Source organism: Panthera leo, chromosome B1 (genome assembly GCF_018350215.1).
Source record: "Panthera leo isolate Ple1 chromosome B1, P.leo_Ple1_pat1.1, whole genome shotgun sequence".
Taxonomy (NCBI): Eukaryota; Metazoa; Chordata; class Mammalia; order Carnivora; family Felidae; genus Panthera; species Panthera leo.
In genome coordinates, this window is record NC_056682.1 from 80,646,808 (window position 1) to 80,670,202 (window position 23,395).

The window sequence follows — 23,395 nt, forward strand, 5'->3', positions numbered from 1 at the left end:
GAAGCTTTCAGGATTCAGGTGTAGCTTCATGGAATATAGTGATTGATTTAAAGTTAAGAACTGTATCACATCTACTATGTAATCCCTGGATGTTTAGGTAAGCGCAAAGTCAAATGTTTCTTCTTTGAATTTTGAACACCAAGTGGAAGTTTTTCTTGCTTGTTTCTCCTTTAGCATTAATGGTACATCGTCTTAGCAGCATTGTTCACATTCTAATGTGTGTTGTATGGGAACAACAGATCTCACTTGGTGGGTGTAGCTCGTAAGACATATGCTCCCTGATGCAGAGTAGTTAATGTTTGCTTTACAATTCTGGTTTTTCTTTGCCCGGTAACATGAAAAAAAAAATTTTTAACAAATATATCAACCTCTGTTTTAGGTCAACTAACAAAACCAATAACAAGATTTCAGTTTACTATTGGTGGTGATTCTTTGGTAGTGTCATATAGGTTCAAAACATCTCCTGGCAAGTCTTTTCTGCTTGCTTTTGAGACCCATTATTTATGAATTCCTAAGCTGCAGCTCATCTATCTTAGTAAAGTACAGGCCACTGGCAATTTTTGTAAGCAGTGACTAACTTTGCTTTATAGAGTCAATGTTTTAGGGTTTTGAATAGTGGGGGATGGGAGAATGATAATCTTTGCTTTTCTTTTTCCTATTTACTTTCAGTGAGTTTTTCCCCCTATTTATTTTCTTTATAGGCAGCTGCAATATTTAATTCAGCCTTTGGAAGTTTTTTGGTAAGTAAATATGGTTTAACTTGTCTATAATAACTTTTGTTGTGATGTTGTTTATATGAAAGCTTTAGTGAAAATTGGGACTTTTTTTACTATTAGATTAAATATAAAAGTTTTTGAATCTTTTTATGTGCCGTTAACCATACCCTGAAGAAATTAGTTAATAAGTAAAGGAAATGTTCTCTTACATTATAATTTGGAGGCTTGGGTTTAATATTCCATTTAATGGATTCAAGAATCAATTAAAACACTGTGTATCTCCTTATAGAAGTTATGTCAATATATTGATCATTTAATGAGGTCTTTTAGATTATTATTATTTTGTATCATGGGACTAAGGATTTTGAAAAGGAAACATGACCCAGCTGGTCAGAAAGGGAATGCTAATTTACTTGTTGACATGTCATTTATTTTGTTCATTTCACTGTCAAAGAAGCTACTGTCATGGATGCTTCTGAGAAATCTGTGTGAAAAAAATTTGAAATGAGGAAATAATTAATGAGTAATTTGGAGGAAAATGCAATATTTTTTTGACATGTGAACTATAAATGGTATAAAGGTTAGAAAATAGTTCAGTGTTCATAAGTAGAGCTAATAGAATTCTAAGGACGATTCTGTTGTAGCGTTTTCAATCGGTTTTTAAATAATGATATAACAAAGACTTGGTTTGTTTTATGAAAGAATGAGAAAGAAACTGAGTTTTCTGTTAATTACTTTTATTTATGCCCTCCCTAAAACTTTGCCAAATTCATGAAAATAAATTAGAATATTGTGTTTTTAGGTCCATAGTTCATGAACAGATATGAAGTACAGTGATTTGCAAATAATTGAGAATAAAATCAGGAGGGTATAAAATAGTTCACGAGTCTAGGCAAAATATCAGTTACTTCTGTTTAAAATGCTCTTTATGTCACTACTGTATGCATCTGAATGTAGCTGGAGCTTTTAAACGTGTTGTTACATGATGTTAATTCTATGTAGTGCTACACAGCTTTGAAGGTCCCGATGTTCTAGAGCTTTAAATGATGTAGCTTCTGCAAAATTTATGCTTAGAGTAGACCTTATTTTTAAAGAAGTAGTAATGTTATTTCTGATGTCGTATTATTGGGTTTTAGAAGAGAGTTAATAGTGTCTATTTAATGGAAATGAGCTCTTGAGCTACTTGTTCCAGACTCAGTAGTATTTTGTTAAATCGTTTTTTTCATCTAAGTATTATTTTTCATTATTTGTCACAATTGACAAAATAATATCTGTAAAATATGATCTTGCTGGAAGCCAGATTTTTTATATAGTTTAGAATCATATACATCCACTACCAAAGCATGACTTCTAAGCTGAATCTCTTACTCTTTAAACATCTACAGTAATTGAGAAAATAAGTTTGAGGCAATTGTCTAAGTAACTAAAATACTTAAATACACCGTCCCTTAGTTGGAGGACAAGCTCACTAAGTATAGTTTTGAGTTTTGCACTGATTGTGTGAACAGTGAACATATCGGAATATGTGTTCTCCCAGGCCTGATTATTTGATAAGGTCCAGGAAAGTAATACCTGTTCTAGGGACTCTTTAGGATCTTTATTCTACTCTTGCACTTCTAAGAAGTTGTGCATTCTCACTCGTTAGTCTTCTGCTCTTTTTCCTCTTTTTTTATTTTAATTCAACTAATCAAAAGTACTTAGTGATCTCCTACTACACAGAGATGGTTTTCTAATAGCCGTGGAGGGTGCAAGATACATGATGTGGGTCCCACTGTGTTGTGGATATGACTCACAGAAAAATACAATGTAAAAGTTAACAGGTCAAACCAAAGATGTTACTAGATGATGTAGGACTGTGAAATGGCACAGGCCATAGGCACTCTGAATTGGAAAGTCAGACAGAAGCCATTTTGCTGAGTTGGTCCTTGAAGTATGGTAGGATTTAGCTAGTAGAGAAGAAAGGAGGAGAACTGGCATGAGTGATGGCAGAGAGGCAGAAGTGTCTTTTTCCATATTTCCTTCCCCCTCTGTTACCCGCTTTTTGAAAAATGTTTATTTTTTATTTTTGAGAGACAGAGATAGAGAGTGAGCAGGGGAGGGGCAGAGAGAAAGGGAGACACAATCCCAAGCAGGCTCCGCGCTGTCAGCGCAGAGCCCGATGCAGGGCTCCAGCTCACGAATCATGAGATCATGACGTGAGCCAAAACCAAGAGTCATTTGCTTAACCGACTGAGCCACCCAGGAGCCCCTGTTACCCCCTTTCTTTCTCAAAGTTAAAAGTTACCAGAAAGGGTTTGAGAATGCAAATTATGACTGGAGATATTTTGTTCCAGTGTTATAAGAAATAATAATTCTATTTCTTCCCCCCCCCCCCCCCGTAGTTACAATTATGGATTACGAACTATGGATTATGAACAAATTGGATTATGAACTATGTATGAGTCTGGACTAAATCCATTAGAATTAGTTTCAGATTATTTAACAGAAAAAATAATAATTGTGGCATACAGGACAGAAGTTTATATTTCTACTATGTAAAATCTGGAAGGAGGCTGTCCAAGTGTTGCATGGTGGCTTCATGGTCTCATTGTGGATGGATATACCTATCTTTCTCCTCCAACCTCCACAGCCTGCACTTTCCTTCCTCAAGCTTACCTCATGGTCCAAGACAGCTGCTGGAGCTCCAGCCAAAAAAAGATACCTGGTTAGTAAAGTCTTTATCCTGGGAAAGCACAGAGCTCTCCTAAAATCTAAGTTTGCTTTGTTTAATTTGCATTCCTAGAATTCCAACATCATACTTGCAGTCATATCTTATTGCAGAACTTACTCAAGCAATCCTACTTAGCCACTGGAGAGGTTGGGACATGTGGCAGGTTGCTAAGAGCTAAAAATTGGATTTCTGTTACTAAGAAAGAAGAGAATAAGTATTAAAAGGGAGCTAGCACTTTCTTCATGTGAGCAGTGTACAGCAATTGCCAAGAGGTCAGAAAAGATTAATCTCAGTTGAATGATATGAGAAGGCTTCAGGGAGAAGTTGGTGTTTGATTTGGGCTTAGGAAAAGGACTTATTTTAGAGGAAGGAAATTCTGAATTGTAACCTTCATGTTTTAGTTTGCTATTCTTTTTTTTTTTCATTTTTCACTTAATTTACTTAAAAATTTTATTGAGTTTTTTTTTTTTTTAATTCTTGTATAGTTAACATACTTATATATTATTTTCGGGCCTATACTATGCTGTTGTATTATTTTCAGGCTTACAATATAGTGATTCAACAATTCTGTACATCACCCGGTGCTCATTACAAGTACCCTCCTTAATCCCCATCACCTATTTAACCTATCTCCCCACCCACCACACCTCTGGTAACCATCAGTTTGTTCTTTATAATTAAGAATCTGTTTCTTGGTTTGTCTCTCTTTTTTTTTTCCCTTTGCTCGTTTGTTTTGTTTCTTCAATTCCAAATGTAAATGAAATAATACGGTATTTGTCTTTCTGTGACCGACTTATTTCACTTAGCATAATAATCTCTAGCTCCATCCATGTTGTTGCAGATGGTGGGATTTCATGCTTTTTAACGGCTGAATAATATTCCGTTGTAGATTGGTCGATCGATCGATCTATCACCTCTTCTTTATCCACTCATCTGTCAATGGATACTTGGGCTGCTTCCATAATTTGGCTATTATAAATGATGCTGCTATAAACATAGGGGTGCGTGTATCTCTTTGAATTAATGTTTTTTTATTCTTTAGGTAAATACCCAGTAGCGTGATTACTGGATTGTACAGTAGTTCTATTTTTAACCTTGTGAGGAAAGTCCATACTGTTCTCCACAGTGGCTGCACTAGGTTGCATTCCCACCAACAGTTTACAAACCTTCCTGTTTCTCCACATCCTCACCAACACTTGTTTCTTATTTTGTAATTCGTAAAGGATAGTACTTGTTACAGTGTTTTTGGAATTCTCTTTATAAATGAAAAATATTCACTTACTCTTAAAATTTAGGAGGAGGGGTAGTACTATGGTTTCTGGAATCAGAATGGCTTAAATCTTCATTTGACTGAATTACTAGCCTAATCACATAACCTTCCTTATATATAAAATGGAGTAGATAGTACCTAAACTATACAGTTGTGGTGAGCATTAAATGGGATAATTTATATAAAATATTTGTATGATCTAAGTTTTTTCCAAGCTCATCCATGAATTTTTTTTTTTTGGCATGGCCATGGACATCCATAAAATGAAGAATTGGTTATCTCTGACTAATGATTGTTCTCTGATTATTCTCTAGTTACAAGTGACCATTTCTTTTGTAGTTACGTAAATAGAATCTAAAAAGGGCATTTACTTCAGATTCCATTAAAACTTTGAATGAAAGCCTTTTTTTTAGATGAATTTTTGAAGAAAGAACTCTGAGGGCATTTTTGTTGATTTTTAGACATCTGGGTATACCCCATAAAATACTGTACATATTTATAGCTAGTTTAATAATGTCCCAGGTCTAATTAAAACACAGTGTTTTTAAGAACTAATTGTTACAGAAAACTGTGTTTTGTTTTTTTCTAATGTAGCTAGGCTGGTAATAACCAATGATAGATGAATTCAATTTACATAAATTTCAGACCAAGAGCATATTTTAAAATCATGCCACAGAGGATTGCTTTAAGTTAAGAAGTTAATGTCATTATCTCCTCCTCTCATTTAAATTGTTCTGTTTACAATAATTGTGAGGTATAATAACTGTTTTAAGTTTTCTCAGTTGATGAGATTTTAATAAAATTTGATAGCCACCTCTCTGAATAACTAAATTGTTGTAAAAAGAATATATATATATATGTATATATATTTTTTTTCTGTATAACATCAGGCATTTCAAGTTCAACCATCTCATGTGCTGCTTCCTCATCAAAAGAAAGATTAAAAAATAGATATTGGCAACTTTTAAAACAATTGCAATTGAAAAATCCTCTCTTTAGTTTAAAAAGATTTAACTGTGTTGAAAAAAATCTGATCACATGATTTGTTAGAGTTTTGGCATTTTTGGTTTGGGGGCTAAATTGAATGGTTCCATGTCTTCAAGAATTATAGGTTAAAGTTTGACAGGAAAAGGTAGAGCTTTTGCCTTTCAGACTCCTCAGCCTATTTTATTATTTTTGGTAACTCTTGAGGGAGTTTGGTAATTCCTGAGGAAACCTTGGTGAGTGACAAAGCTGATCATGCCAAATTGAGTTTCTAATAACTGTGTTATATGACATCATAGCAATTCATAAATGTAAGGATTCTGAAACATTAGCAAAGAGTTATAAGCAAAATTAAATCATCTTTGTGAATGTATAACACCAAGTCTAAAAAATATCTGTAAGAGTTATTATTTACTCTCTAAATCTCTTCATTTAAAGTATAAAGAAATGGGTTGATTTTATGTAATTCTTTTAAAATAATTCTTTTAAAGTAATTCTGCTCATTACGGGAATGAGCAGAAGCTATTCTAAAACAAATAGGGGTTAAAAGGAACTCCTTGCCTTAAGCTGAATAACTAGCCAGAATATATTTTTCTTCCCTTACTCTATTGTTGTTCTGCCTTCCCTCTCAGCTTTGGCTGGTCTGCCATTACTACCCAGCTTTGTAGTAAGATTTGAATAGTTAAATGATACTCTTAAAGTTGCTTGAAGAAAGGAAATTCCAAACACAAGTGACATGTTTTAATAACTCAGGATATGTGTTTACCACCTGTTTTATTCTTGCTTTCTTATACAAAAATGTAGTAAGCCACACTTAGCATGGTCAGAGAGGAAGCACATTTACTTTGTTATTCATTGATTGCTTTTTAAAAATCAGAGCAAGAATCTCAAATATTAATGAAGAGGGTTAAGGGTTGTAACCAGAGAAGACTCAACTGTTACATTAGCTTTCCTTTCGCCTAAATCTAGAATGTCAATTTCTAGTTTTGTTTATGTTTGTGGAATACTCATTTTGTGTAACACTGGAAACTACGCTGATTTTTTTTTTCTTTGTTTGCTTAAAATCCTGACCAACCCAAATTACTCAGTTGTGATTTTGGTTTTCCCCCAAAAGTTCATGACTTTTTTTATAAAACAGGCTTTTATTTTCATTGAGCTTACATTCCAGAGCAGACAATTAAACACTTTTCAGTACCACCTTATAGAATGTTATCTCAAGTTCGTTCCTTACTGCTAAGGACTTGATAAAACTAGAATTTAAAATAACCTATTTTGGGTTTTAAAATACCTTATGAACTCTGTTCAGACAATGGGAAGTAGGTTTCTCCCTTGATAAAATAGAGCCCATCGTTATGCTATATATTTCATTGAATCACCTTTTTGGGCAAATGAATGTTATAAAAGCTGAATTGCTAAGAACAGACTACTTATTCTTTAAAAAGATGCAGTTGGGTTATTTATTAGTATGGGACAAAATAGGAAGGTAGGATATAAAATTAACACACATATACTCAGAGTCCATTATTCAAGGCACTCTCCTAGATACTGAAGCAAATATGTGAAGAAAATAACAATAAAAGATTTTAAAAAGAGGGAAGACAAGAACTGCCTTCAAAGCAATGTCTTCCAAATTTCAGGCACTTTTTATGACGTTTGCCGTGTCAATATGTTATTTGTATTAAGTTAAAACCCACTTAAAGTTTTTTTTTTTTTGAGTTCTTTCTACATCTAAAGTGGGGCTTGAACCCACAACTCCAAGATTGAGAGTTGCACACCCTGCTGACTGAGCCAGACTGGGGTGTCTAAAACTCACTTTTAAAATTTAACTTTTTTAAAAAGTAAAACTTGGGGCACCTGGATAGCTCAGTTGGTTAAGCATTCCACTTTGGCTTGGATCATGATCTTATGGGCTTGTGGTTCGAGGGCTCGGGCTTTGTGCTGACAGCTCAGAGCCTGGAGCCTGCTTTGGATTCTGTGTCTCCCTCTCTCTCTCTGTCCCTCCCCCGCTCTCGCTCTGTCTCTATCTCTCAAAAATAAATATTTTTTAAAAAGTGAAACTTGACATCAACACATAAAACAATTTTGTCATGAATAGAAGGTCACTGAAATTAAATCAAATGGAAAAAAAAACTATTGTTAATTGGTAGCTAAACTGCTGCCTTCATAAGTCTCTGAGCTCATAGCCTGTCCTCTTTTTGATAATAAAGTAAAATTAGTACTGGCCCCAAACCCAAAACAGCCTCTTCCTGCAATCTAAAAGATTGAAAAGAGTTTTTGAAAAGAGAGAAGGTCTCGTCACTACTTCTTTGCTCGTGTGTCGTTTATGTCATCTTGCTTTCACTTCCACTTTGCTCAGCACTGTTCTCTCTAAAGTCATCTCTTAGTCATTTCATCAGAGGTGAATTAGAACCATCTGGGGAGGTCAAAAGAAGAAAGGTCCTAACCAGGGAGTCTAGCAACCTGAACATGTTATTGTTTCTTTGTCAGAGTTCTTTCCCATGTAACATTTGTCCAGAAGAGCGGTATGCATGTGAGCCAAACATGTTTGCAGAGGTAAATAAGTTATGATGCTGGCAAGGAGAACCCTGCTGTAGCTACATTTGGGTTTGTTTCTAAAGCAGACTAGTGTTTGAAGTGCTGTGATTAAAAATGGTCTTTGTTACTTAATAAAAATGTATAGAAACCTTACTCTGTTTAAGCTCTGTCTGTGTCATCTGACAGGACTTGTGTGGCAAGTAAATGCATTAGTCACAGTGACCATTTTTCTTGCAAATTTGTGACATAGATTTAATTATAGGAATGACCAGCAACTTACAAATCTAATTTTGGCGGAGGCTGAGGCAACTTTTTTTTTTTATTTTAATAATGATGGATTTTTTTTTTAAAGCAATGATTTCATTACTATTTAAAGAAATCTACTGGTGTAGAACCAGCCAATTGACTGAAGTTATTTTATTACCCTTTAACAAATGCCATGTAGTTTCATTTCTATTTTTATTAATTTTTAAAATACCATTCTGGAAAATACTTGCTGTTATACACAGTTAGATAAAAATAAATAAATGTAAATGGGGGGAGGGCAGGATATGGTCTCCTAAGAAACATGATCCTAGTGGTTAGGTTGGTTAAAATGACTACATTTCCTTAATGTGAATCCAGCCAACTACAGAACTGCTGAGTTTATGACCATTAGTAGGAGATACCCATAATTAGTAATGCTAATGTGGGAGATAGTTCTCATTCCTCCACACCAGAAGCTTACTTGATTACTCTATTTATTAAGCTAATATTTGGGGGATCTGGGGATAATAATGTGGTGAGCCAAACGAGGTTTCTTCTATCTTTGTCTGTATTATAGATTCTCAAGGTGAGAATGTCAAATCCCATGGCAGGCAGGGGAGAGGGAAAATTAATAATTTTCCATTATTAATATACCTCATTGATTCAAGACCCCACTGCCATTCCAAAATAAATTGGGACATATGGAAAGAAGCAGGAGGGCATCTGAGGTTGCATGAACTATATCAACTTTTGGATTCTACCAACCAAAAAGAATGTTTCGTTTGATTACTGATCTTTATGATGAAAGCAATGCTAGACACCTAAATTCCATTGAGGATTCAGGTTTTTGAGTAAACATTTAGTACTTCTCAAAAATAATCGTCTGTGTTATTGGAAATGGCAGATTGTAGTTTGAAATAAAAAAAAATGAGACATCAGCTTTTTTAGCTCTAATTCACTTCATGTCACTGTTTGACCTTATATCAGTTTTATTTAATGAAACATTTGTGGACTTCCTACTATGTGCTAGGCTCTGGGTGAGGTTCTAGAACTCCAAAAGGAGAGTAAAACTTGCTGGATTTAAATGGCATTTCTCACAGTATAGTTCCCCAAACCGATTCTTAGTTGCCAACTGATGATTTGGACCCACAAAGTTTGGTGACCACTTCTTATAACTACAGAACGTCGGGTAAGGTAGTAGACGATCATCTCCAGTTATCACAAAACAAACAAACAAAACCATTCCATTTTGATTACAGCTGTAAGGAAAACTGGATTTTAAGTTTGTGTGTCTGCCAGCTTGGTTGTTTTTAAAAGCAGTTTTGTCAGAGACCAGATTCAATTTGTAACTACATCAAAAACTGACTTACAAAAGTATCTTACTATAACTTATTCTATTACATATAACATCGTGTTACATCATTGTGTTAAGAATTAACTTCATAAAAGCTACTACAGTGGTTATTATATGTTTATTATAGAACTTTTGAAAAATAGAGATAGAATCACCTAGATATAACTACTCTGAGCATTTTGGTGTATGTCCTATGTATTTTGTACATATAGTTAATAAAATTGGAATTGCATTATATAGACGATTTTATTTTCTACCTTTCCCCTTTAACAACATCTATACACATTTCCTCATATTCTTATTTCTACCTTGTTTACTTGATTTTGCTTTATATAATGAATAATAATAATAATATTCTTTTGGACAGGGTATGATATTTATTTAGTTGTTTCTCCATTGACAGTCATATGGGTTGTCTATATTCTTCTACTATTATTTAAAAAAAAAGCTTCCACAATATTTTTGTGCATAAATATTTGTGATTCTCCCTTTTAATTATCCATCTTAGGAGGAGTCCCTAAGAGAACAAAAACTGAGTAAAATGCTACAAACTTTTAAAGGATTCTTGATGTTGCTAAGTTGCCATCCAGAAATATTAAAAAAAAATTATCATCCGAATATGTAGACGTTCAGAAATACTCATTTTTCTTTATCATCACCAACTCTAATTATTACTTTTTAAAAGTTTTAGCAAACCCTTGTTTTACTTTAATTATAACTTTTTGAGAAGTTGATGTTTTATTATCTGTTTATTGGCCATTTGAGATCCTTCTGTTGTCAATTATTCATATACTTTACTTATGTTTCTTTTGGGATGCCTATTTTGGTTTCAAAACAGTCTTTTTTTATTGAGGATATGAATACTCTATTTCACATATTGCAAATATTTTTGCTTGTTTGTCTTGAACCTTTTTTTAAAAAATATTTATTTTGAGAGAGAGAGAGAGAGAGAGAGAGCACAAGCGGGGGAGGGGCAGAGAGAGAGAGAGAGAGAGAGAGAGAGAAATCCAAGCAGGCTCTGTGCTGTCAGGGCAGAGCCCGACACAGGGCTTGAGCTCACAAACTGAGATCATGACCTGAGCCAAAATCGAATTGGATGCTTAACCGACTGAGCCACTCAGGAGCCACTGTGTTCAACCTTTTAATTTATTTGTGTGGAGGGGTGAGAGGAGATGATTTTTAATTAACAGAAGTTTAAAATTTAAGTCAGATGTATTAAGATATAATTTTTATACAGAAAAATCGACCCATTTTAGATGTACAGTTATGAGTTTTGACAAAATGTAACAGTCATGTAACTACCGCCTCACTCAAGATAAAGAATATTGCCATCCCTCCCAAAAGTTCTTCTTGCCTCTTTGTAGTCAGTCGTCCCCTTACCCATCTTCAGCCTTTGGCAATCACTGGATTTCTTTCTTGGCCCTATACTTTGCCTTTTCCAGAAGGTCCTATGAATGGAATCACACCATGTGTAGGCTTTTGATTCTGGCTTCTTTCACTTCGTATTTGTTTTTGTGATTCACCTTTGCTGTTGTATTGTCTATCGGTAGCTCACTCCTTTTCATTGCTGAATAGTATTGCACTATCAGTTTAGCAGTTGATGAACTTCATATAGTTTCCTGTGTTTGGCAATTATGAATAAAGCTGCTATAAGCATTTGTGTGTAGGTTTTTGTGTAGATGTATATTTTCATTTCTTCTGGGGGAATACCTAGGTGTAGGATTGCTGAGTTACATGGTAAGTGTATGTTGGACATTGCAGAAAACCACCATACCATCATCCAGAGTGGTTGTACCATTCGTACCAGGAATGTCTGAGGAATTTAGCGCTGCACAGGGTACTAGCCAGCCCAGGGTATTAGCAGTATTTTTTATTTTAGCCATTCTAATAGGTGTACAGTAATTTGTTATCATAGCTTTCATTTGTATTTTCCTGATAGCTAATGATGTTGGACATCTTTTTATGTACTTATTTGCCATCTGTATATCTGTTCAAATCTCTTGCCCATTTCTTATGGAGTTGTTTTCTTATAATTACATTGTGAATTTGTAAATATATTCTGGACAGCAGTCATTTAGGGATATGTATTTGCAAGTGTTTTCTCCCAGTCTGTGGCTTGTCTTTCACTTTCTTAATAGTATCTTTCAAAAAGCAGGAGTTTTAAATTTTGATAAAACTCAATTCATCTATTTTTTTTCTTTTATGGTTCATGGTTTCTGTGTCCTTTCTAAGAAATCCTTATTCAAACCAAAGTCACGAAGATTTTTCCCCGATGTTTTCTTCTAGATGTTTTAGAGGTTTTGTTTTTGCATTGAGGTCTTTGCTCCAGTTTGAGTTCATGTGTGTATATGGTGCCACGTATAAATTGGGATTCATTACTTTACATATGTTTGTAGAAGTTTAAAGTTTTCATGTCTGTCAAATGTATTCACCTTTCTCTTAATGGATTTTTTTTTCATAGCCTTTATACTTATTAAGCCCTTTTCTAATCACAATGTCAGGTAAAATTTCACATGTATTTTCTTCCAGTTTTATAGACACAGTGTATATCTGATATATGTTAAAAAGCAAAGCCTGTTATATGAGAGTTCAGTAAATATGAGTAAGTTTGAAAGCACTTCACCTGATTATGGTGTCATTAGCTAAAGAAGTCAATTTATGTTGTTACTGTCCTTACTGGTTTTCTTTTTTTTCCTCGTAAGCCCAGCTTTGTAGTGTTACTTTCATATCTACATAGTGACATGTATGCTTGTCCCTGAAAATAATTAGATCAGTATTCATGACTGTTAAAAGTTATTTCTCCATCTTAGGATATTACACATGACATTAATACAGTTACTTAAGATTATTTGTTTGAAGTGTAAATGGGTATGTACATAGAAGAGTGAAAATTATAGAAACCTCTTATTGTGAGAGAGCCAAAGCATAAGAGACTGTTAAAAACTGAGAACAAACTGAGGGTTGAGGGGGGGTGGGAGGGAGGGGAGGGTGGGTGATGGGTATTGAGGAGGGCACCTTTTGGGATGAGCACTGGGTGTTGTATGGAAACCAATTTGACAATAAACTTCATATATTGAAAAAAAAAAGAAACCTCTTATTGCTCTTTATCAATTAATCTGCAGATAGTCACAAAAATCGACAGTAAAATGTTTCTATTTGGAAGATTGCAGGTGAAATAGAGTTTTGAATAATAGGGGACTTTCCAAAAATAAGTTTGTAATTTAAAAAACCTGATCCATTTGACTTTAACTTTTATCATTGAATGGGCTCTACTGGTCAGGGGAGGACAATCTCAGGATGTGAACACAGTGTCTTGGAAATTAAAGTCAAAGCCTCACAGATCTCCATGAGATGAGCATTGATTCGGATTTTACACGTCCACTGACAGTTATACTATGAGTCTACAGTTAATATGTTTTCTTTCTCTTTTGACAGAACTACACTTAACTTCTTCTGGGTAGCTTTTTCTGTGATGTTTCTAATAAGTAATGTAATTAAGTTAAAAATTTCCACCATGTTTATAGTGCTGTTTGGTGTAGTGGCCAATATTTGTGGTTTAGTTTTCTTATCTTTCAGGCAATTGTCTTTTAAGTAGTTATTTTCTAAAATGTTCCTATTTTCATTTGAAAGCCTATGTTGTTACTCTTTATATCCATTCATTTGGGAGAGATGATGTTTATTAACATTATTGTGCTTCTGGTAATTTCCAAAAGCCAAGATGATACATTCTACCTTCTTTCTCACCACCACCCTATACGTTGTTGTGAGGTTAGCTGTCTTCACCTAACTACTTTCATATGTCAGCCCCATGCTCCAGTGCCTTCAGTGGCTCTTACTTGCTCACCGTCTTACTGGCCTTTCAGTGCTGATTCCTCCTGGTGCAGCCCATCCCCTCTCTCTCTGGCACCTTTCTTTCCTTCCCCTGTTCGCTATTGATTCACTCTTCTCCTCCCTCTCCTCTTGCCTCTTTGCTTACACTATTTCATCCTTTCCATATCATATCCATCTCTTCTTGAAAGACCATCTGCCCCTTGAAGACTGCCTCCAGCATTTTTTTTTTTTAATGGTTGTTTAGCTCTTAGGAAGGCTTTCCATCAAGATTATAATTGGTTAGCATAATTACTTTAAAATTCTATTCTCTCCCACCTCTGGCAGTTCTTATCATCCTGTTCTTTTAATTTTTTTCCTAAAATATGTATCTTGTAATATACTACATATTTACTTATGTTTACTGTCTGTCTCCCTTTTTGGAAATGAAAGCAGGTATTGGTTTTGGTTGTTTGGGTTCATTTGGTTCACTGCTCTAGCCACGGCACATATAGTATCTGGCACATGGTAAGCACTCAAAAATTATTTGTTAAACGCATAAATAGAAATCATTCACTGAATGTTATTTTAACCTCTCTTCTTCTATCGAAGATTGTAAAATATCTTGTATATGATACACAGTTAAATGTATGTTAGTGATTACAATTAAATGTTGAATTCATTTGACAGAAATCCTGGTATCATTTTAATTCATTATCACATTTTTCTTACTTATGTTAAAATGATTTTAAATTGGAAGCTTTTAGTTTCAATAAAACATATGATACAGCCAAAATTTATATTGCTTTCTATTCGCTGTGTTGATTTAGAATGGGAGTGAAAACTCATTATTACATCTAAACTTGATATTGGGTAATTTGTAAGACTCTCTTCTTATGATAACTCTCTGTGAGTAGATAATGGCAGATTATCCCTATATAATTTGTTACCAATCCATATCTTCTTATCATTGAAATAATTGATTTTAAATGTCAGAAAGTTTTCCATGAAAGATTGCTACAAGTGTGATTACTACATATATAAAGAGCTGCAGATTTATAAATAAGAGGATGTAATAAGTGATTGCCATTATATGGCATTGTAGAGAATTGTTGCGCTCTTAGTATTAAGGAAAAGTATTTTATCATTAAAGTTTATATTTTAACAACTTGTAAAATATATAATTAAATTGACAAGTGAGAGCTGAATTACTAGACAATACTGAAAAATTGTACAGTATCCTAGAGGAGAGGTAAAAATTTAAGTCTGAAAAACAGGAAAACCAATCAATGGTGTATAAAAAAAAAAATGGATAAAATCCATATCTGAGAGTCATTAAAAGTACTTAGAAAATAGAAACTACCAAAAGAGAAAAAGAAAGAAAATAAGAAAGCCAAGGTGATAATGAGGAAGCAAATAACTTGAACTTGCAACACGATATGACAGCATATGAAAGCTAATGCAGTTCTTTAGAAGCATCGTGTTACAGCCCTCTGCATTTGGGGTTGGTAGGTGCAGAATTCAGAATATTGCTTTGACTTTGGTCTTATCTTGTCAGGGGTTAAAATTTGTTAAATGAGATACAGAAAATAGAGATGTGACTTGGGTTGGAGGAGGTTTGGAGAGTGATGTACCTCTATATAATGGAGAAAGAAGAGACAGAATTTTAAGATACTCCAGGAAGGGATGTATAGTTAATCAGACTCGATTTTTTACTGGGAAAGTTGGTCCCATTTTCTTATGATAACCCAAAAAGTACATTCATACCATCTGTATTTGTTATAGCAGCCTCATAAGTCATTTGGAGTTCCTGTTTACAAAAAAAAAAAAAAAAAGTAGATTGGCGTGTTACCTCTTTCTTTTCTTCGTTTACTTCTACTTCTTTAAACTGAAGAAGAAAAAATGAGTACAGATCATAAAAAACATTAGAGAAATATAAAGCCTTCCTGTCTTTTGCCCTTTAGTTGACAGGCATTTTCTCTCAAAATGGTTGAATCCTGATTCTGTATCATTAAATAAATGTCTGTATAGAATTTTAGATTCATATCTCATGTAGTTTCAAGCCAAACAGTTGTTGAAGTCAGAAGGTTAAATTTCCAGCTCTAAAAAAAAATGAGTAAAACTCTCACAAGTGGTTTTAAAAAAAGGTTTAAGTGTGTAACAGTAGAAAATCTCTACATTAGGAAGAATACTTCCTCTTGTAACAGAATCCTATTGTTCTTTTTCATGTGAATTTTCAAGATATATTTGAAAAGTAACATTGAGGTATCCCCAGGGAGCAATCTCAACAAACAACCCTTAATCTTGAAGCAAATCTTCCATCATGTCTGGCTTTTTTTTTTTTTTCAAATTCTACCAACCTGGTGCCATAATCATCACTGCAGATTTTCTCATGGCAAAATTATCATAAACTAATGAAACTCTCCAATAGCCTTCTGCATCTCTGTTAGTTTTTCTAGACATTGTTGACCTTCATTCATTTCTTTTTTTTTTTTTTAACTTTTTTTTTTTAACGTTTATTTATGAGACAGAGAGAGACAGAGCATGAACGGGGGAGGGTCAGAGAGAGGGAGACACAGAATCCGAAACAGGCTCCAGGCTCTGAGCTGTCAGCACAGAGCCCCGACGCGGGGCTGGAACCCACGGACCGCGAGATCATGACCTGAGCCGAAGTCGGCCGCTTAACCGACTGAGCCACCCAGGTGCCCCGACCTTCATTCATTTCTATATGGGAACTGTAAGTAGTGAATCATCTAAAATATATATTTTGGCACATGTTTTTAAGAATGCAAACAAATTAGAAGGGGAAGTTTTTCTCCTTAAAGAAGGAGAAGTTGGGTGCTACCCAATTCTTAAGGAAGTTTTCCATTCTGTGCTGGAAATTCCAAGATCTGAGATTTTTTTTTTTCTTGGCTTAAGTCTTTTCTTGGCATGATGTCTCTCCTAAGCAAGATCGTATCCAGTAATATTACTGTTTTTTTTTTTTTCTCCTTTGTCTTTTTGAATCATCCATTGTTTAAGATACTGGGCTTCTGATTACCAGGAAGGCATATACTTTGTAAATTTTCTATGGTCCTGTTTCAGAAACTGATTCTGTGTCTCCATCTCACAGGGATGGACTCAATGTTGATCATATTCACAGATAATGATATATAAAGCAATCAAGAGTGGAAAAAATAATTATGAGAAACTTTTAGACAGCTGAGTTGATGCCTTCTGTCCTCATGATTAAATCCACATGAAAAGATATTTTGATAAGAATTTTATTTTGTAGGAATGCAATTAGAGGAAAGAGAGGTAGAGACGTAGTTCCCAAGTTTGATTCTGTCAGGCAGTTGTAAGTTAATGTGTCTGGCTCCACAACAAGGGTATGGTGCCCTTGGAAGCAGACAGATTTACCATTTGGACCAGAGATCTTCTTTCCTAGATGGTGTTTAGATATGTGTTCTTAATGGTTTCTTTTAGGTATTTTCTCACTGGTTCCATTGCTAACTGGTTTGCCCTTTTATTGATCCGCCATACCTTAGAGTGAAGTCTTGCTGATGTTGAAACCATTCTAATGTTTTAAAGTGATTTTACATGTCTTTGTTTTAAAGGCATTTCCTTTATTGCCAAGTTCAGAGATAAGGGAGATACATTAGTATTTCCATTTTGTATTGTCTATATAGCTGAACTGACTGACATGGTAGCCACAAGCCACATGTGGCTATTTAAATTTTAAATTAATTTAAAAAAATAAAAAAAATAAAATTTAATTAATTAAAATTAAATAAAATTAAACATTCAGTTCTTCAGCCACACTACTCACATTTCACATATTCAGTAACCACATGTGACTGCTAATTGCTGTATTAGTAGAGAATGTTGAACATTTTTATCATTGGAGAATGTTCTGTTAAACAGCACTGGAGAGATGTTTAATTGGCAAGCTATTTTGAAGTTATGTATTTTAATATAATTCAGTGCCTAATATTTTTGTGTGTGTTCATTGTTTTATATTTATTTGAAGTAATAGCCCAACTTACTATTCTAGTCGTCATCAGTGAGTTTGAAGTAGATCATATACATATATTCAGCTGGACAGGGATTTTATTGTTAAAGAGACTAGTTATTTAAGTATCTAGCACTTATGCGTTTTACTTAGGACAAAGTTCTCATGAATTTCATTTGCAGTTCCTGTCTAGTTACTAAGAGGACTATTTACTTTCGTGTATTATAAAAACTCTGGCGCACAGTGGAAACACTTTTTAATGGTTATATTATAATTTTCATAATTTTGACTCCCCATAATAGTAGATTTCTTGCTTTTTCCAACACCACGTTGTTTTAATAAATTAACATCACTCCTTCAGAAGTACTGACAGTGCCAGGAAAGTAAATGAAGCCTTATGTGTCTAAGAGCTGTCCTTCAGAAAATAGTATACTGTTATACTAGAAGTGCCCGGAAGTCTGTTTGTTTTCAGAGTCTGAATATGATTTTATTATTAACTTGCGTGCCTTCCTCTGCATTTAACAACTGTTCTCATGGGGCAGTTACAATTTTTTAATCTGCTTTAACCCCTTTCACATTTGAAAGATTATTTTCAATAAGAGGTCTTTCTTATATGGTAGTTTAACTAGGTCAGTGATTTTCTAACATTTGAATTTCACTCATCAGTAAATTTCAAAAGAAATTTTGGGGAGCGCCTAATGTCTTTAGTTTCTTATTTTGCCAAATAAGAACTACCATTTATTCTCATCATCATTTTATGAAAGAATAGATGTTCAAATATGAAACCCAGAAGGGTGGATTTTATCATATTCATTTATCATTGAATAAATTTAACCTGATGATAGTTATACTACATTCTTCTAATTTTGCCTCATTTATTTCTTTGGAGTTTTGACTAGTCCCAAGCCCAAACAGTTCATTGTGGAAATTATCAATCTTTGTTGATTTTCTTCTTCATTGATCTTTTTACCACTTCTGTTTGGTGTTTTGAATTATAATTTTGATTTAGATTCTGTGCTGTTAGTTAGGCAAAGACTGTCACTATTCAAGGAAATCCTATAATATAATTAGAACAGTTAGAACATTTAATACATGATAGAAATGTATCAAAAAGTCATTTAACGGTTTTAACCATGCCATCTGTTAGCCAAATATTCATTTGTCTAATTCATATTCTGAGATAAGTTTGTCCAAGCTATACTCTGTAGGGGCTCAGAAGAAATAGATATCTCTTCCAGAATTGGAGGAAGGTGAAAACAAAAGAATAAAGACAAAGTAATTTAACTAGATCTGAGAATTCAGTTTCAAAGAAAAGTCCCTTTGGGGAATATTTGGGTAATATAGTTCACTTGTCAAGAACTTAGCATTTTAGAAAAAAAATATTTAGTTTGGAAAAGTATGTTTTTAAGGTAACATCGAATATATATATTTATTATTCTGCATATTATAGTATATATAGTATCTATATCTATTATATAGAATGTATTATATATCTGTACATAATATCTATATTATATAGAATATGTTATATATCTATATATAATGTCTCTATTATATATTACATATTTATGTAGAATAGATATATAATATCTACTTATGGAATTCTTATGTGTTCAGTGGACTCATGAAAGAACTTCTTGGAGTGTTTTTATACACACTCAAATATATATTTATTCATCCATATTCCTATATATAATTGTTCTTACATTAGGAAAGGTCACTTTTCACTGAGTATTTTAAAGATGGTTCAGTGTAGCTGCTGGGAGGAGTACACAGATCCGCAGGCTCAGCCCCCCTCACAGAGCTCTCGCTGCAGACTTTTCTTGTCAATGGAGTATACCTTCCACAAGGCATAGGATGAAAGGAAGCTTTGCAGAATAAATAGAATTGAGGAACATACGGAGATTTATTCCAGACTGGAGTAAGGGGATCTTACTATTACTGATTCTCTATTCAAAAATCTATCTCATAGGCTTAGTTTGTGATGAGTTATAATGTTAGTGTCCTGTGGACAGAGTCTGCTATAATCCAAAATGGGCAAGTAATACATAGAAGGAGACCCTGTCTAATATTTGTCACAGCTGGATTTCTGCAAGGAAGGTACATTTGACATGGAAAGCCTGCCAATTAATTTATTAGATTCCTTTTCGTTACACTTTTACACATGATTAAATTATAGTACTGTTATTTTTAGATAAATGTAAAAGATAGGGGTGTGTGTGTGCATGTGTAGTTTCTCTATACAGAATATTAATCTTTGCTACTGTTGGAAAATAATTTTTCTTTTAAAAAAGTTAAATAAGTAAAGACTCCATTTACTTTCATCAATATTATTGACATCTTAGCAAAACCCTATTAAATTTGGCCAATGTATGGTCTCAATTATGTTCTATAAAATACAAGATTTAAAGAAAAAGACTGATGTTTAAATTAAAGAAATTAAATTAAAGAAAAAGACTATGCTATAATACATGTGACATAGAAAATATGTGCTAGAGGCACCTGAGTGGCTCAGCCAGTTAAGCGTCTGACTTTGGCTCAGGTCATGATCTCACAGCTCATGGGTTTGAGCCCCACGTCAGGCTCTGTGCTGACTGCTCGGAGCCTGGAGCCTATTTCGGATTCTGTGTCTCCCTCTCTCTCTGCCCCTCCTCTGCTCATGCGCTCTCTCTCTCTCTCTCTCAAAACTAAATAAACATTTTTTAAAAAGGGAAAAGAAAGAAAAAAAAGAAAATATGTGCTAATGACTTTATATTATCAGTAAGTTTTCTTGTCAGTAGCAGACTATTAGTAAAGTTTTTCAGGAGTCAGAAATTATACCTCGGATTTGCAACTGCAAAGGAGGGTTGGCCCCTTTAACCCTCATGTTGTTCAAGGGCCTACTGTATTATATATGACTGGGAGACGGTTATACTATATAACAAAAATTTTCCTTTTTGTTCCTTTCTTCTTTCTTTGTATAATTACACCTTTTTAGCTTAGAGATTTTTTGTATCTCTATTTAGAAGATAAATTAGGTCGTTGTTATTGTTAGTTTGACTTAGTATTCCAAACTCTTTTCAACACCAAGAGCTATTTATTAAGGACATGCTGTGTACATATCATTGAATTCAGTTGACCTACATTCAATGGGTGATGAAGATTATAAGACGCAATTTTTTTTTTTAAGAGACTTAGTGTAATTGAGGGAATGAGATATGCTTAAGTTAAACACTTGGAGAAAAACAAGAAAAAAATAGACTCGAGTGGTTAAAAGTATGTTATCATCAATTAAGAAAGGGAGAGCAAGACAATATAAAATTATTAAGAAGGGATCCCTGGAGCATGTTAAATGTAAGATCTTAAAAATCAAGAGCAACCCAAGTGGAGAAAATCAACCTGAGAGTGGATACAGTCCAACAAAGGCAGGGACCATACCTGTTATACACATTGTTACCTCTCCTTTTATCTCTATCTATATAATGGCAAATATGGTGCCTGGTACTCAGTAGCCAATATATAATGAGTAAATGAATGAATGGGCAGTCGCAGGCAAGAGACAGTGAAAGGAGGGATGCTTACCAGAGTAAGCCAGTTCTTCTTGACTGATGGAAATTATGTGAGACTGTATTATGAAGCGCCTTGAATGGAAGGCTAAACTTGAACTTGATACCATGTGAGACATTACTGAGGAGTTTTCAAGGAGTATATCATGCCAGAAGTGGTGTCTTAAGAGAAATGTCCTGATAGCAATGTGTTTGTTGGTGAGATTGTGCATGAAAGATTGGTAAGTAGGCTATTCTAACTCTAGACAAACAATGATGAACACCCTGACTACTGCCTTTCAATTTTTCTTTAACAAAGAACCACAAGCACAAAAGAAAAAGGAAAAGCTTTTTTTAGTCATTTATTCAGTTACTTAGAAAAGTAATATTAACCTTATGCCTGCTGTATGTGAGGCCCTGTACACAAGGAGTTTCACTCCCAAGCTTTGAACCAGGGATACCTACCTCCCAATGCTGTTAAAGAGATTAAATAAGATCGAGTCTCTGAGATGCTTAGCAGAGTGTCTGGTACATTAACAAGAATTCATAAGTGGCTCCTCCTAATACTATTTGGTTTATTTTAGAAACAATGTCACCAAGACCCTCTTCATCCCTATGGCCAAAACCCTCTGTATAATCCCATATGTAGACTTTTTATCTACTCCCTAGATATAGTATTTTCCTAAACATCTGGTTCTTTAAGAACAACAACATTTTTTCTGTTAGAGACTTTGAAGCTTTTAGAAATCAAATCAAATATTGTTAGTGAACCTTGTGTACTCATCTCTTAGCTTCAATAGTTGTTAACTCACTCCAGGCTTATTTCCTCTACACCTCTGTCTGCTTTGGTATTACTTTGATGCAAACCCCAGCCATGTCTTCATTTTAACAGCAATCTAATAGGTAAGGGCTCTCATCTTTTTTTTTTTTTTAATGTTTATTCATTTTTGAGAGACAGAGAGAGACGGAGCACAAGTCGGGGAGGGGCAGAGAAAGAGGGAGACACAGAATCTGAAGCAGGCTCCAGGCCCTGAGCTGTCAGCACAGAGCCTGATGTGGGGCTCGAACTCACCAACTGTGAGATCATGCCCTGAGCTGAAGTCGGACACTTAACCAACTGAGCCACATAGTCACCCCAAGGGCTCTCATCTTTTAAAGATAAGAGACTTTTACTGGCCAAGTTTTTCATGAAAGAGTCTGGAATATCTTTATGTAGAAATGCCGGGAAATGTAAGGAACAGAAACAGACTGGGGACCCAAAAATCTTAGGATTAATAACTGTGGGAGTTTAAACAAAAGAATAATTTTGAGTGGGATGATTAACTTTGATTTGATAGATATTAGTTACATGGTGGTACTGGGACATCCAGGGGCAGATACCCAGGGGTGGGCATGCTTGGTATGTTCTTCCTTTATGGATGGAAGGCACATGGATCTTAAACCAGTATAGATCCTTTTAGGTTGATCATTAATAATAATATTAATATCCTTCCTTCCCCTTCTCCTCTTCCTCCCTTTTTTTTTTTTTTTTTTTTTTTAAATTTATGATCTCATCCTTTCTGTGTCCCAGCCTACAACTTTCCACTGCCACTCTGCTCCATTCCCACACACTTTGGGGCATATGAGGGGACCTTACTTTTCTATTAATTATGTTTGTTTGAGTTCATTCTGTTAAAATGTTTATTTTCTTCTTAAAAATTATTTTGGTTTTTCTGACAGTACTTAGAGTCAGTGATGATTAGGTGAAGAGTAAATATTTATTAAAATGGGTGATAGCTTCAATCTGGATTTTATAGTAATTTCAGTTGAAGATATTTTAAAAAATCTTTTTTTAATGTTTATTTTTGAGAGACAGACAGAGCACGAACAGGGAGGGGCAGTGAGGGGGAGACACAGAATCCGAAGCAGGCTTCAGACTCTGAGCTGTCAGCACAGAGCCCAATGCGGGGCTTGAACTCACAAACCATGAGATCATGACCTGAGCTGAAGTTGGATGCTTAACTGACTGAGCCACCCAGGCGCCCCCCATTGAAGGTATCTTTTTTTTTTTTAAATTTTTTTAACGTTTATTTATTTTTGAGACAGAGAGAGACAGAGCATGAACAGGGGAGGAGCAGAGAGAGGGAGACACAGAATCTGAAACAGGCTCCAGGCTCTGAGCTGTCAGCACAGAGCCTGACACGGGGCTCGAACTCATGGACTGTGAGATCATGACCTGAGCAGAAGTCGGACCTTAACCGACCAAGTCACCCAGGCAC

At 34.5% G+C, this 23,395-nt stretch overlaps 1 protein-coding gene across 3 annotated transcripts in view; it reads left to right on the plus strand.

The window, feature by feature from the left end:
• SLC10A7 (solute carrier family 10 member 7) overlaps positions 1–23,395 on the plus strand; it is a 250,502-nt gene that overhangs the window by 74,728 nt on the left and 152,379 nt on the right. The window contains exon 5 of one of the 3 annotated variants that reach the window (XM_042935361.1): positions 702–740. The exons of the other annotated variants lie outside the window; for them this stretch is intronic. Coding sequence (XP_042791295.1) covers positions 702–740 — 39 coding nt within the window. The remainder of the gene's footprint in view (positions 1–701; positions 741–23,395) is intronic. 3 annotated transcript variants of the gene reach the window in all.